The sequence below is a fragment of the Gossypium hirsutum genome, chromosome D07, assembly GCF_007990345.1.
Source record: "Gossypium hirsutum isolate 1008001.06 chromosome D07, Gossypium_hirsutum_v2.1, whole genome shotgun sequence".
Classification (NCBI taxonomy): domain Eukaryota; kingdom Viridiplantae; phylum Streptophyta; class Magnoliopsida; order Malvales; family Malvaceae; genus Gossypium; species Gossypium hirsutum.
The window spans coordinates 56,701,537-56,718,688 of NC_053443.1; the positions used below are offsets into that span (position 1 = coordinate 56,701,537).

The 17,152-nt window shown below is 31.2% G+C and overlaps 1 protein-coding gene across 9 annotated transcripts; it reads left to right on the top strand.

Annotated features, from left to right (window-relative positions):
- Window positions 1-10,641: 10,641 nt before the first annotated feature.
- Window positions 10,642-14,481, top strand: LOC107958617 (diphosphomevalonate decarboxylase MVD1, peroxisomal). Of its 9 annotated transcripts, none has more exons than XR_005916442.1 (8): window positions 10,659-11,151; window positions 11,722-11,779; window positions 12,425-12,518; window positions 13,036-13,093; window positions 13,328-13,391; window positions 13,478-13,541; window positions 13,668-13,748; window positions 13,946-14,481. XR_005916442.1 is itself a non-coding variant. In XM_016894438.2 (7 exons), exons 4-7 carry the CDS (start codon window positions 13,348-13,350, stop codon window positions 14,072-14,074), a joined length of 318 nt encoding a protein of 105 aa, XP_016749927.2. In that variant the 5' UTR covers window positions 10,642-11,151; window positions 12,425-12,518; window positions 13,039-13,093; window positions 13,328-13,347; the 3' UTR covers window positions 14,075-14,481. The 9 variants fall into 9 exon arrangements, 6 of the variants coding, with proteins under 6 accessions (XP_016749927.2, XP_016749928.2, XP_040953932.1 ...); XR_005916443.1 differs by having other exon boundaries at window positions 10,659-11,138; window positions 13,039-13,093; XM_016894438.2 differs by lacking the exon at window positions 11,722-11,779 and having other exon boundaries at window positions 10,642-11,151; window positions 13,039-13,093.
- The last annotated feature ends 2,671 nt before the right edge of the window (window positions 14,482-17,152 follow it).

Here is a 17,152-nt window from a genome sequence, read left to right on the forward strand (position 1 = left end):
TTTTACACGTATTGGTGCATTGTTTGCCAATTTGGCACTTGTGTGCATCTATGTAGAGCGTTACAAGATTAATCCATGTATTTGTTATTTATCCATAATTGGTTAATAGGGGCCTAAATTTACTTTTGATCGATATGTTAATGATAAAGATTATATGAAATTGTTGATGACCATGTTCTATGCGAATGAGATATGCAATGTTGAGACAATACAAAGTATGATTTGAAAATGTTATGAAACTTGAATTATAACATTGCAAATGTGAAAATAAGACTATTATGATGTTGTATTCACTATATTGAACATGTTTATAGGTGATCATTTGTTGTGTTAATACGCTTTATTGTTTAATGGTTTTATGTTATGAGTTTGGGTTTTTGTTAGCACCACTAAGCTTTAAAAGCTCAATGTGCGGATTGTTTATTTTATGTGTAGGTATTAAAAGTGGGTTCGAATTGTGATTTGATCTTCCACAACATTCAAGTTCTCGAGTCTCAGTTACACTTGCTATCCATTTTAATTTCTCACTTTTAAAATTAATTTTGGGCATGTACTTTGATCACCAGGGGCATTTTTATATCTTGAAGTATATTTACATATGGATTTTCCATGTTTGGAATATATGGCATGTTTTGGTACATTTTGAAACTTTTGGTTACTTTTAAATTAAATTTTTATGAAGTTTCCTAAGTTGAAAGTATAGTTTTTGGTTTACATTTTACATGCCTGGTAAAATTTTGATCTGTTGTGTTAATGATCATGTTTTTGTTTGTTTTACACTTGTTTTAACATGTCAATTGTGTTTGTGTTGAATTGGTTGCATGTTGTACATGTTTAGGTGCTTATAGAGCACAATTGCAGGACTTGCATTGCTTAACTTTTTTCATTTTTGGGCATGTCTCGAGAGCTCAAGAATAAAATCATGTGATTCATGCATTTATGGGTAAAAGTCTCAAATAACGATCTTCCGATCTTCCACTTAAATAACGAGTTGGCAAGAACTATATATCTTCTGACCTCACAGTCCAGACCGGTTTGAGGCTAAGGTGTTCATGGATAGGCCATACCAATTTTGGGTTAATTCCCACCTAAGTGACTTCCTAGGGTTGTCAAGCCTAGGGTTTAAATTCTTCCTCTCCCAAATAGCTGATCCGCTAAGAAAACCCTACATAACAATTAATTAATCATATCTCTACTGGCTAATCCCCCATAAGAGGATTACTTCCTTATGGAATCAATAAACATCATAAACTTGGTATTGAATATATGCATAAAGAATGAAACTGTAACAGCCCGATTTAGACCCTAGTCAGACAGTGGTTTCGGGACCACAAATTCGAGTCAAAAAATATTTTAATATTATTTTTAGTGTCTACAGCATGATAATTTATATGTGTGAAAATTTTGTGTGAAAATTTTATCGTCTGTGTGCTCGATTTTATAAAAATGACTTAATCGTATAAATTGTAAAAGTGGGCTTCTAATTCTTAAAGTGCTTAATTGCTTTGAATAATTAATTATGGAGTCCTTAAAATGAAATATAGCTATTGAGTACATGAATGGATGGTAATGGCATTCATTATATGGTTTTATTATTAAATCATTAAGGTTAGTTTTGTAATTTAGTAAAATATGTTAATATAATAAAACATAAAACAAAAACCATGCATTAGCTCATCCTTCATTCACTGAAACAAGAAAAGAAAAAGGGGTTTTAAGCTTTTGTACATTCGGCCTTGGTTCAAGCTTGATTAAAGGTTCGTTTTTGCTCAGTTTTTGATAATTTTTACGTTTTTGAGATCGTTGCTTCAAATAATAGCTAGCCCATGTTGAAATACTTGAATTTGTTGATGTATTCATGATTTGCCATTGATGAAATGTGTAATACCCTGTCTGGGACAGTGGCTTCGTTATTTGATTACATGTAAGACCATGTCTGGAACGTTGGCATTGTACGAGGTTTTTTTAAGCCGTCCGAGTATCTTTTGTTTGAATCTGAATGGTACAACAGGAAATTATACGATAAAAATTGAATGCGAGTTTGAATTAAGCAATTCAGGTATGTTTGAGTTATACGAAGCCTAATAGTAAAGGTAAGCATTATGTATAATATCAAAAGATGAATTATTCACTTTAAAATGAGTATATATATGTGGTCAAGAATAGTTAAATTCGGCCTATTAGTATAATTTATATGTATTCATTGAAATTTATTTGCTTATGACTTACTGATACGAGCCAAGGAGGTGACACTCAAGGGGTTGTTTTTCCTAGTGGTCCAATTACTCGAAGCAAGGCACGACAATTAAAATTAAAGATGAATGCTTTTGTCCAAGACTTTGTTGCTACAAATTTAATTCATCATGTTCGTGACATTGACAAATACGAGAATGCAATTCACTGGACCAATCTTGGAATAGTGAAAGCCCATAAATTGGTGGATTAATCTTTTATGTATATTATTATTATTATTATTTACTTAATTCTTATTGGTTGGGACACATCATTTATGAGTTAAGTAATTTTATTGGTTAGGTTATTATTTATTTATTTTCTTAGATAATTTTAAAGAGTTTTATTAGGATTCAATTACTCTTTAAAGAGTTTTTATTAGGATTCAATTACTCTTGAAAGAGTTTTATTAGGATTCAATTACTCTTGTAATTTGCCTATAAATAGGCTTGTTTTCTACACATTGGGGGAGGAATAAAAAGAAGAGTATTTGTTTTTTTTATTTAGTTGGTTTGAGTATTCTTGGGTGATCAACTCAAGATGTTTAATTTGTGTTTCTCTTGTGGCAAGCTATTAAGCTTGCGATGTGTTTGTTCATTCATTGTTTTATAGATTGTGGAAGCTAGTTACGTGCTTGGGGATCGTCAAGGAAATCCGTCACACTATCGAATTTTATCTCGGTATTTTGAAAGCTCAAAACTTTGAACGTATGGCATGTATAGGCTAGAATTTGTTTTGGTTAGTCTTGAAACTTGTATATATTTAGCCATGCGAAAATGGCTCAAATTTTATGCTAATGTTCTAATGTTTAAGTAATTTTGGTCATGATATATGTACGTTAATGATGTTCACGATATATGTTAGAAAATGGCTTGATATATGGATGTGTTTTGATTGTTAATGATGTTCATGATAATGCATTTTTGGTCATGATATAGATTATGTGGCTTCTGATTATTTTAATTTGATATTTGCTTATTACTTGAGCTTGTTATGGAGAAATGATCATTTGTGTATATGCTTGTGATGTTTTGAAATATAATTCGGTAATGAACAATGAAAAGTTTGGTATATGAAACATAGGTTAAATAATGGTTATGAAAAGTTTGGTATATGAAACATAGGTTAAATAATGGTTATGTCATTATTTTGATTGATTATTTAAATGTGAATGGAGATATTAAATTATGGTTAGGTTTTATGGTAGTTAGTTTGGTCATATGAGTTTGAATTTGGGGACCAAATATATGACTAATGATATGGTTGAACATATATTATTTGGTTGGTTTTAGTTCATGTGAAGTTGGGATATTTGTGATATGATTATTTGTGGCTTGGTTATTTTTGATTTGGTTTGTGGTGTCAAATATATATATACACATCAATAATATGTTTGGTCAGGTTGTATTGTTACTAAAGTTGCTTATGTGATTGCATAATAATTATAGTAATTCAGTTCAAATGGCTTTATTATATGATTGTGCAGAAGTTGTGAAATGTTATGTTTGATATTTATCGAATGAAATATACGAATGCCATTAATATTAAGGTTATGTGGTTCGGACGTTAAATTGTATTAAATACATGAAATTTGGTTTTGTTGCACAATAGTTAAATTCGAATATGTGGTTATTTAGATTATATTAATATGGTTGAAATTGGAGCATAGTTTGTATATGTGTCATAAGTAATAATTCATGACAAGTTTTATCTGGTTATGTGTTTCATATGTGCAAAATTTAATTAACATGATTTTGGTAGATGATTGATATTGGATTTAGAAGTTATATGGTGTAGAAGTTTATATAACCATGTGTATAAAAATGATAAATGATTATGATGATCTGTGTTTTGTCCGATAATGCCTCGTAACCCTAATTCGAAGACGGATACGGGTTAGGGGTGTTACATTAACAATAGTAGAGTTTAGAGAATCCTATTTGTATTTGATATATGAGGTGCTGAAATCCTCAAACGTTTGATTGCGTCTACAAATCAAGTTCTTTGAAGAACACTAATGAAAAGAACTGAAAAGAAGTCTAAACCCTAAGAGAAAGAAAAATAAACTGAAAACTAAATTCTACAAAGGAAACTAATAATCTCAAACACTATCCTTTAACAAGTGTTTAAGAGCCTATTTATAGAGTTAGGGTTGCCGTCGTCCTCAACCCTAGGTTAACTGATGTTCTCATGTTAAACATTTAATTGTGCAGACCAAAATATCCCTGGCTCATAAGTGTTTCCCGTACAGGATTGATGTCGCGATACCTTAGTGCCTGTGTCGCGACATCAAAGGCAGTATGCTCATATTCAGGGTATCTTTAGGGGTGTGTAGCGACATCCTCAGATCGGGTTGCAACACCGAAGGCAGTCTTGGAATTCTTCTATTTTGCTTCCTATGTTGCGACATCAAACTTTGCGTATTGCAACACAACGACCAGTATCGAGTTAGCACGCCTTTTAATGGTATCCTGCTCACTCACAAAGTATATTAGCTCACCCTTAGGCCTCATTCAACCCCTAAGGTCAATAAAAGACTCAAATTACACTTTTTATTGAATGTAAATGAAATTATGAAAACATGACTAAAACATAACAAAAGTTCTTGTATTCAAACTCTTCAAATGCGAAAACTAGTTTAATCTGCAACATCGAATTACAACAGATCAAGGCATTATTACAGAACATAAACACATAACTGCAATACTTAATGGTTTACCACTTGAGTATGAATCAATGATCATTTTTATTTTTAATATTAATATAATTATTTTTATTTAATATTAATATTTTATTTAATTAGATTTTAATGAGCTGATGACGTGGAGCTCTCTAATTGATTTTAACTTTTTTTTAATGGAGTATAATGATAGAGGTCAACTTTGGTTATTGAATAAATTTAGATAATCAATTCGACCAAAAAAAAATTTAAGTACTTAATTTGAACAAAAGACATAATTTTAGAACTTCCTATTTAATTAATCCTTAAAAAAATAAAATTTCAAGATTTTAATTTGTACGCTTAAATTATTGGCTTAAAATAATGGCTCTTCGCTAAACCATTAAAAATTATATATTATTGAACTTTTATGTTTTTAAATGTACTTGATAATGATAACAAAATTTTATTTGATTTAAATTTTTAATAAAAAAATTAATTGATTTGATTTTTTAAAAGTAATTTAATTTAATTTTAAGAAAAATTATATTCAAAATAAATTATTTCTTCGTTTTTTTAAATAAATGAAAATTTGAAATTATTATACTTAATTTTACCCAAAATTGTTTATAATAATATAAAATTTTATATTAATAAAATTAAATTTATGAAATAATTAAGTAATTTTCAATATCAACAATTTTTATTACCAAACAAAATACTTATATTTCATATTTAATTTTTCTTCATATTTAAGTTTTAGTAAACTATACAAACAATTTTAAATTTAAATTTATAAAATTCTGTAGTTAATTTTTTAATTTCTCAAACAACATTTAATTAAAAATATAAAATATCATTAATTTTTTAAAGTCAATTCATCAATTAAAAATTAAAAAATAACTATTCAATTGGATTATTAATCAAATAAATGGAATGAAGAGCCGTAGCTACAGCAACTAAAAGGATAGCAGAAGAAAGAAAAAAAGAAAACCCTAAATTTTTAAAACCAAAGGAAGTGTGAAGACTATCGTCTTGTACGGTTCTTTCACGCAAATATCAAGCTATCATGTGAATAGGTAACTGAAACTGACATATGAATGATTGATGTCCGAGGAGCTTTAATAAAGTCGTATATTTAATTATTTTATAATTTAATAAAATAAAGTAAAATTTAGGGTTTTTTTTACTATATCATTGTAGTAAAGTATACTATGTACTGTTTTAGGTAAGTAAAAGATTTATTTCTCAAAATATATTTTTTAAGAATTATTCGATACTTCGAGTTAGATATGTACGTGAGACCAAAATTTTCATGCTTTATTGAAATTATGGTATTTATTATGATGTGATTGAATCACCTTCACATGTAAATGTTAAGTATAGGTGGAAATATTCGAAATTAAAAGGTTATTGTCAATTAAATTAGAAATTAATGTAAATAATATGTTGTCTTAAACTCAACATTTATGGCAAGCGATTTTTAAATAAAAAATTTATAAATAAAACAAATAACATAATTTAATTTAAACTAAAAAAAATATCATAATAAAACTTGACACTTGTGGGTGTCGACTTCTTCAAAAAAACCTACATAAACTCTAAAATGGAAACCTATATGTTGCTACTTTAAGTTGTTTATTTGCTTAACACAACAAGTGCAATAGAAGTGTTAGACTACAATGGCCACTACGGCTTGGCATTGCGAAACTGTGCAAACAAAACAACAAATAACATCAATGATTTGTTTACACGGTTCGGTTTCATTACATCTATAGAGCCTAGTTCAGTGAGAAATGTTGTTATCCTTAGTCACAAATACAACAAGTGACTTACACTCTATCACCTTCCAAGTACAAAGACCTCACCGTTGTACCTAAAGACCAGAACTCTCACCTTTAAATTCTTCCCCTGAGAACTTGGGCAATAAACACTCTTAACAATGTTTACAATACAAACTTTTCACTCACACACACTATCGTTCCTTCAATGAGCAGATTAGAATGAACTCAATAAGCTCTCATACAAAACCTATACAAGCCTCAAAGCATATATCCTATTCTACTTGCTAACATAGAATCTATGTGAATACAAACATAGCTCCTTGAAAATAGCTATTACAATATCAAAAATCAAAGTACAATCAATCGAAGATTTGATTTTCAAAACAGCTACATAATCTTCATTGAGCCTCCATGTTTCAAGGGTTGATTTGAGTCGCGCAAATCCAATCCAATCTCCATGTACCAAGGATTAGTTTTTCAAAGATGGGCTAAGTATCTCCAATAAAATAACACACAAATAGGTCCAAATATTTTCTTTATTAAATCGTCAAAATAAATAATGCAAGTATTTAACCACCTTAGTGGTAGTCTGTAGTTGTCACTATTGAGTGCCACTCATCAACTCTCAGTACGTAAGCTTCACAAAGTTATCTTTGGTTGTTGTTGAAGTGGCTCCAAATATGATATCATCAATGTAGGTTTGAGCCAAAGTAGTTTACCTTCTATGCCTTCTAATAAATAAGGTTTTATCAACAGAACCCCTTTCAAAGCCTTGAGTAATAAGGAATTGAGTTAGTCTTTCATACCATGCCCGATGTGCCTGTCTGAGACTACACAAAGCTTTACTCAATTTTTACATATAATCATGATGTATAGGGTCTTCAAAACCTTTTGGTTGTGCCACGTATACCTCCTCATTTATGTAACCATTTAGAAAGGCACTCTTGACATCCATTTGATACAGTTTGATGTCAAGATAAGTGGCCACAAAAAGTAGCATCCTGATAACTTCAGGTCTTGTCACAAGTGCAAATTTCTCATCAAAATCAACAGCGTCCACTTAAGTGTACCCCTATGCAACCAACCTTACTTTGTTTCTTGTTATGTTCCCTTGCTCATCAGTTTTGTTCTTAAAGATCCATTTGGTGCCAATAATATTGCAGCTACCTGGTCTAGGCACAAGTTGCCAAACATCATTCCTTTCAAACTGTTAAAGCTCATCCGGCATGGCTTGGATCCGTTCTACATCTTCCAAAGCTTTTTCAACACGTTTAGGCTCAAATTGAGATGTCATGCAAGTCTCACCATGTCTCGATAATTTTGTCTAGGCTTTTTTCTTGTTTGAACATCATCATGAATGTAAAAAAAGGATATTACTTGTAGGGTGATTCTTTCTGACTCAATTTCATCTTCATCTTTCTTACTATCACACTACACCAAAACAGGCTTTTAGCAGCGTTTGAATTAAAAACGCCACTAAAAATCAAGCATTAGCGGCGCTTTTACAAAAACGCCGCTAAAGATCGAGCATTAGCGGTGAATTTTGGAAAACGCCGCCAAAAATAAGCATTAGCGGCGTTTTCCAAAAAGCGCCGCAAAAAACCTAAGCCCAACGACACCATTTTCGGAGTTTTTGGGGCATTTAGTGACGTTTTTGAAAAAGCGCCACTAAGGCTCTGACCTTTAGCGGTGTTTTTGAAAAAGCGCCGCTAATGCTTGTGCCTTTAGCGGCTTTTTTGAAAAAGCGCCGCTAATGCTCTTGCCTTTAGCGGCGTTTTTAAAAAAGCGCCGCTAATGCTCTGACCTTTAGCGACGTTTTTGATAAAGAGCCGCTAATGCTCGTGCCTTTAGCGGCATTTCTAAAAAAAGCGCCGTTAATGCTGACCTTTAGCGGCGTTTTTGAAAAAGCGCCGCTAATAATAAAATCTATAACCATTTCAATTGTCTCATTCTTTGATATATTCTCAAGTAATGTTTCAATTATATTTTTTATTATAAGTGGAAAAATTAATATTTCGTTGTATTTATTATATATTGGTCAAATTTACACTTAATTGATAACAAATAATATTATTTAATACAAAATGTTTTTATTAAAGAGAAGTCCTAACTCCTAACTATTTATTATTATTTTTCAATCACAGTTTATTTAAACTACTTTACTAGAAAAATATATTAAATTATGAGTAAAATAAAATATCATAAAACTTAAATTGTTGTGTTGTAAATAATAAAAAATAGAATAATTTTTTATAAGAATGATAAATTTTGATAGTTCGACTAAATAAATCAAATAAAGTAATATAAAACACCAAATATCGTGATAAATAATATTATATATTGATAATTTTATTATCAAAAATAATTTTATATTTAGTTAATCAAACATGAACACAACAATGACCTAATAGTACCTACTCAAGGGTAAGAACTGAAAATGAATGAAAAGGGACAAATGAGGTTGTTACTTGGTCTAATACCCACTAGAAATTAATACTAGGTTTTTTAGGCTGAGAAAGGGTTATAGGAAAATATTATAAATATTGAAATTCGAATAAAATTTATTAAATATTGAATTTTAGAAAATAATTAAGTGAAGTTGGGATTCAATTTAGCTGGTAGAGTCGGTGGGGTTAGTTGGACGATTTGCTCCCGAAAAGAAAAAGTTGTTTGTTTTTTCTTGATAACAAAAAGTGTTAGCTGGGTCTCGAGTCTAAAGCCGAATGCTGCTTCAGGCGGTATAGTGGTAGTGGTGGACAGGTAGGTTTAATTTATCTGAATAGCCCAATTGCAAAAGAAAGCAAATATCTTATATTTGTAATCATTAATCGAATTACGTTGGGTACTTCGTTAGGGTGGGTGAGTGGCGAGTGCTGAGGTCCAGGGTTGGGAAAACAAAATGAGCAGAGCAGGGTTTGCATTTGGATTTGGGTCGGGTTAGTGGATAATGATGAATAAATATCATCATAATGTTTATTATTTTAAGATTACAGTTTTGAGTTCAGGGTTTAGGTTTAGGGCTTGGGGATTGGGATTTAAGGTTTAGAGTTTACATTTTAGTGTTAATATGAGGTTAGTGTTTACGGCTTATAAGATAATGATCAAATTTACTGTTTTAGGGCTAGATGTTTAATCTAAACCATTTTATATTTAAAAATGCTTTTATATTTAAAAATATTTAATCTAAACTATTTGATATATTTAAATATTAGATTTAAAAAAATTGATAAATGAATAAAAAAAAGTAACATATTGATATGAATAGGCAACTAAAGTAGTTCTTCAAATTAATGCTTTTATATTTAAAAATATTTAATCTAAACCATTTGATATATTTAAATACTAGATTTAAAAAAAACATTGATAAATAAATAAAAAAAAGCAACATATTGATATGAATAGGCAACTATCTATTTTAGATAAGACCAAATTATAACAAATAAAAATAAAATACAAAAACTAAAATCATTCCACGTCGAACATCTAGCAAAATAATAGTTATATTTTAGTTAGAAAAAAAATCTCTAATAAAATGGAGATTAGATCAGAAAAGAATAATTTAGAATCTTGATTAACGTCTCAATCTTTAATAGAAATTTGATATGTGAGAGATTGATTGTTTATATTGGATAATTCTAAGTTAATAATTAATTACAATCATTTAATCATTTATTTTCTTATTAAAATACATGATATTTATTTTGAGAATACTTAGCTTTTTTTAATAAAAATCCAATTTATAAAAAATAGTAATAATAAATGTTTTATAAAATTACTTAACTAATAAATTTTAGCAACAACAAAAAAAAATTTAGCAGAACAAAACAGCATCATTTTATTTAAAATAAAATAATTTTTTGTGACGTTTTTGTGAAAAACGTCGCAAAAAATAAGCAATAGCGGTGTTTTTATAAAAAACGCCAGAAAATTATTTTATTTAAAAAAAAAATCAGGCGGTTTTATCCCAAAATTTCCCCCTAAAATCAGTATCCTCAAAACACCTAATTCTTACTGAGCAACCCCTAAAATCACGCCTTCTTTGGGTTGTTTTTTTCTTTGGTTTTTCCTCAGATTTCTCTCCCATTTCTTAAATTTTATCGTCTCTTCCTCCTTCTTCTTCTTCTTCTTTTTATATCTTTCTTTCCTTCTTGTTTATATATAGAGAGCTGAAGCCAGTTCTGGGTTTGCCTTAAACCACAATAAAAATGGCTTCTTCACTCTCTTTTCCATGCCCCAATATCTTTTTTTTTTGAAACAAACCAGCAAACCCAAACTCACAAGGGTTTTTTTGTCTCTTCCTCCAACTTCAAATTTCAACTCCAAATATTGCAGGCGTTTGAAGAGTTATCGCAGTGTGGAACCAAGGATGAAGGGCTTCCGTTGGATAAATTCTGTGATGCTTGTTCTTTGGTTTCTGTTCTTTTTAACTCCCTCGGTCTCGCCTTCAAATTCGCGGAGATGGAGTACGTCGCCAAGGTTTATTTGATTTCCCCTCTCTATTTCGAACCAATCACTGATAATCTATAACTGAAATGAAACCCATCCTTTACTAACCTATATATATATATGATCTCAAGATTGAAAAGTACATTTTAACTTATCATAGATGCTATGTTTTGATTTAGCATTCTTGTTTATCATGTAAAGAAATTGTCTGAAATTGTAATAGCAAAAATTGGAATTTTTTTTATTGTTGTCTACGTTTTACTTGTGAATTGTGATTGCAATTCCTTTGGTGATAAATCTACTTGGCCAATTGGAATGTTCAATGATTTATTTAGCCCTTGTACTCAACAATATTACTTCTTAATAAAAACACAGTAAAGAGAAGTTTGAAGACTTGAAATTTTATAGGAATTTATTATATAAGTTTTATTTAATTTCTAGGTTTTCTTAGGGTTACATGTGTTTTCTGTTTATCTCACGTTTTATGGTGTAGCTTATAAGCACTTCTATTATTTCTGATTTTTGGTAGCTTTGGATAAAGAAATTATTAAAATTTGGAGTTTTGAACTTGAAATTTCCTAACCCTTGTATCCTTTATAGTTGTTTGACTTCTTGTATCCTTTTCGAGGCGAAATAGATGTGCATACGAGTGAAAAAGGTATTGCCTTTGTTCTTTTTGAGTTTACTAGATTAGACTGATATTTTCGAAAATGGGTACTGCTGGACAATCTCTTTAATTGGACCTCCACTTTTTAACTTACCCTCTTATTTATTTATTTTTATCTTTTTAATTGTTAACATGTAAAAGGAGTCTAAATTACCTGGGAACACTTTATGAAAATGGTTGTATATTGGTTATTTTAATCATGTAATATTTCAATACTTGTTTATTGATAATTGTACTGTATGACTGTATGACTGCTAATTGATGCCACCTTAGGCAGTGGAAACTTAAGGGAAGCAGTTAGACTACCTCCTGGGGAGGATTTAAATGAATGGCTCGCAGTCAATAGTATATTTGGCTTCTCTTTTTCTTTCTTACATTTGCTGCGCAAGCACATATGCTCACAGTTTGAATAAATCCTTATTTTTGCAAAAAAAAAATGTGGATATAATTTATCCATGTATTTTCTACTTTAGCATGGCCTTGCTGTCATTACTTTCATAACAACTAATTTACTTGTATTCCATTCATTAGTTTATTTTTCATAGAATGTTTTAGTACTTTCTTCCCTAGTTCTAGGTTACTACCGATTGTTCTTTGAAGCTCATTGCTAAAGCATAATTGTTGGATCTTTTTCAGTTGTGGATTTCTTCAATCAGGTGAATCTGCTCTATGGTACCCTCACTAAGTTTTGTACTCCTGAGAATTGCCCTACAATGACTGCAGGACCTAAGTAAGAGATATAAACTAGATTCCTTTTGCCCTTTTCAATAAATCGAAACTCCCTCAACTTGAATTTAGGCTCTTTATCTCTTTGAGCTAGATGATACTGTATTAATTTATTTTTGTTAAAGTTATATATATCTGCCTTTTTTTTTTGAATTTTGATGTCAAAATATATCATATAATCTTGGCTGATTAGTGGGATAAGAGTTTGACTTTATATCATGTTTTCTTTGATTTGATAGTCCTAGGTTATGATGAGATGATGTTTATTATTATTATTATTATTATTTGCCTTTGTCTTTTGTAATAATTTGATTTTTTTCCATATTTTAAATGTCAGTAGAAAGACATCAAATATGTTAAAGCTAAAACTATTATATTATTGATATTTAAATATCTTTTGCTTTAATTATGAAATTTTCAAACTTACTAAATATGAGATTCGTATTTATAGCTTAGAATATTTGTCTTGTAAAGAAGAGTTTATGTATTTGTATTGATATTTAAATATTTTTCTTGTAAAGCAGTGCTTCGTGTGACAACAAACATCGCTCGGGAAGGTCTCGTTATTGGTTCCTAACGGTGAGTTTTATATCGACCATATATCAGTTTGTAGCTTTCCATGTTTAAGAAATAAATTCAGTTAGTTACAGATTATATGTTGTTCTTTGAATCTGATCAATGAAGTTAATATAAACCATGCTAAGCAGTGGAATAAATTTAGCTAGCCTTGTGCAGACCCTTTAACCTTCTTTTTCTTTTTTACTTTGTTGTTTAATACAGTTTATAGGACTAATGGTTTTGGGTTTGATGTAGTTTTTGTACTTGCAAAGCTTATGAATGTCAGTGAAGATGAGAGTCAACTTTCTGCTATAGCTAGGTATGGCCTTTTTTACTTATAGAGATGCAAGAATTTTAGTTGTAATTCAATTGATGATTTATTGATTTTTTAAAAATATTTTGTAGGCAAGGTTTAGGTAGTGCTTGTCGGAGTTTGTTTGGTGGATTCGTTAAGTGGATTATGGGAAAAGTAAGTTCTTTCTGTATGTGTTGAACGGTTCATTTCTGCATGTATTTAACAGTTCATCTTTCATTAGGAAGGGTAGTACCTTTGAGTAACCAATTCTTATATTTTCTTCTTTTTTAATACCTCTAGGAGGATGATGGAAGTGATAGTCTTGCAGTTCAACTAGTAGATGAAAAACACTGGGAAGATCTCTTCATCATTATTGTTTTGGTGAGTATTTTCTCCAACCCTCATGTTTTACATTTTTCCAACTATAGGTTTATATTTGCTACTCTGCAGGGAGATAATTTTTTCCCCACAAGAACATGAAATATACTTACGATTAGATTTTGCAAGATTCTGTCTCAATAAATCTGCATCCTTTCTCATGGTTTGGTATTATTGATTGCTAAGAGAATGACTTGCAGGAGAGGTGCAGAGGGATAGAGTTGCAAAGCTTTTGGGTTTGCGTGCATGCAATTTTCGGCCATGACACTCAAGCAAACTTGGAAATGAGTTTTGGGTGTTCACAAACTATGACCCTGGGGAGAGATTAGGAGGATGGGAGCAAGAACAATAGGTGCCTTTTTCTTGCTATCGTTTGCTAGGAATATTTTCTCATGGATGAGCTTCATGCAACCTAATTTTTATCCATTATCAAGGCATTTCCAACACTTACCCTTGGAAAAATTAACCAGCCTTTCTGCTAATTTTCCCAGAGAAAATATGAAAACATGTAGATGAGAAAACTTCCAAGCAAGTTCATCCTCATATTATGCATTTTGGTCTACTTTTTTAAACTAGTGCAATTTTCCTCACTTGTGTAGATTTCGTAATACATAAAACTATTTAAGGTTGTCTAAAGTTGTACTGACTCATGCCTACTCATTGACATTTTGAAATGTAATTAGGAAGTTGTTCCAAAACGCACAATACACATTGAAGAAGCCATACAAGTTTCTCATATGTATTATTTATTTTAGTTTTGATTCTAAATTTTCATTTTTACTTTAATATTTACGACAACTTGAGTTTTAACTTTTGAATTTTAATTGTGTTATTAATTTATTATTTTAAATTCTAAAACTAAATTTATTAATTTTTATATTTAGTTTTTAAGTTAAAATTTTCAAAGAAAATTTAATTTAAATAATATTTTTTATTTATCCTTAAAAGTATATTTAAAGTTCAAATTTAGAAAATAAAAACATAATATAATATTTATCATAAAAATAAATATAATTTGATTAAAATAATTTTTTTTAAAAGTTATGTTTCTAGCGGCGTTTTTGTGAGAAGCGCCGCTAAAGGTTTGATCTATAGCGGCGTTTTTGACGAAAAGCGCCGCTAAAGGTCATGTTCTTTAGCGGCGTTTGTGGGAAAAGCGCTGCTAAAGGTCATGGTCTTTAGCGGCGTTTGTGGGAAAAGCGCCGCTAAAGGTCATGGTCTTTAGCGGCGTTTGTGGACAAGCGCCGCTAAAGGTCTTGGTCTTTAGCGGCGTTTGTGGAAAAGCGCTGCTAAAGGTCTTGGTCTTTAGCGGCGTTTGTGGAAAAGCGCCGCTAAAGGTCTTGGTCTTTAGCGGCGTTTGTTTCTAAAAATGCCGCTAAAGTTAGCGACGCTGTCATTAGCGGCGTTTTTTGCGGCGCTTCTCAAAGCGCCGCTAAAAGCCTGTTTTGGTGTAGTGTCACCATCATGTCTATCATTAGTCTGTGAGTGATCATTAGAAGTTGACACAAAAGCTTCCACTGAGGTTTTTAGAGGATCGTCTTCTATTAGATTGCATCTACACGAGTCTTCATCATCAATCAGCACATTGATGGACTCCATTACCTTTTATGTTCTATTGCTGTAAACTCTATAAGCTCCATATTTTGTGGCATACTCTAGAAACACACCTTCATCAGACTTGGAATCAAACTTCCCTTGATCCTCTTGATCCTTCTAGATGAAACAGGTACTTCCAGAAACATGAATGTGTTTCACAGTTAGTTTTCTGCCCTTCCACAACTCACAGGGGGTGACTAGAGTCATTGGCTTTAGATGCACTATAACAGCCCTAAATCGGTCCGGTCGTCGGACCCGAGCTATAGAGAGCTACCACTCTCGACAGATCAATTGCATGCATAAATTTTAACATAAAAAATTTAAAATAACATTTAATTATCTGACACATATAGACAAACCATATTTACAAAATATACAACATACTTCTGGTAAATATAAAGACTTCATATAAATGGATAATTTAACTCCAAACATTCAACTTAATAGTTATCACAAAGTTTTAAATGAGTTCTTCTCAAAATACAATACGAGAGTTTAAACCCACACGTGCCTTGATAACCATACATGTTATAGACAAAGGGTGTCAGGGTCACACTAGGCTTGAAGACTCTGGCTTAGTCCCCCTTCATTTTGCATAATAGTATCGATTACCTTAAATAAAATAAGAGATTCATGGTAAATTCGTAATGAACTTAGTGAGTTCAAGAAAAATAAGTCACTTCCCCTTTTTTTGTTATATTAAGAATTTTCCATGGGTCATACTTAAACAAAACTTGCGCATCCATATGGCGGCATGGAATTAGAGGATGTAAAAAAAAATTTCGCAACTTATATTTGGCTTATATTTCACAACGGCGTAGTTCATAAAACTTGGGTATTTCTCCTGCCGATGGTCATAGCGCTCATAGTCTTTACGTACAGACTTGTTGTGAGTAACTAGGTAAATGACCCATTGCATGGATAGAAACATCATAAATTAACTAGGTGAACAGTCTTGCAGACTCTCACATGTGGATTCATAAATGTGGATTTATACATGCAGATTCATAGATGCGGATCCATATGTGTTGATTTATAGATGCAGATTTGTACATGCGGATTCATAGATGTGGATCCATAGATGCGAATTAATACATGTAGATTTATAGATGCAGATTCATAAATACAGATTCATAGATGCAGATTGTCCTGCAGACTTTCATATGGCGGAGTCCTGCGTATAACTTTAACATGAAAACTTGAGGACAAGTCCAGCGAACTGCCTTAGCTTGTATATGCCCATGGCCATGAGACTTTCATACATACATGAGGCTTAAAGCCTTAGACTCCGCAGAGTCTCATACTTGAGATGAACCCTCGTAGGGTTATCATATACTTGTGTACATATATCTTTGTACAATCCACCCAAACCTCCGCAAAGCCAAATAACATGCATCACTTCAATCATTATCTACTCTACATACCTCTTTACTTCACATATATCACATTAGTGTCAACAATTCAACCAATTCATTCTACTTGCTAGTACACACTAAATATGATGACATTTATTACATCTGTGCATGTTTACAACCGTGGCGCTCAAACGTATATTATCCCAACACAATTAAATCCCATAGCAACCCACATAGTAAGGTAACATTATGAATGACATCTACGAGTATGAGTGTAGGAACTCACCAACAAAATACCTAGAAGCTGGTGTTACTTACACCTGCTTAGCTTTTCCCTTATCACCTGGGCCTCCTTCTTCTTGGTTAGCTAAACATAGCAACCAAATAACAATTAAAATAGAGGCATTCATATGTAAGGCAACCATAATTCATTAGCATGTAGAGAAATTTTAAAGG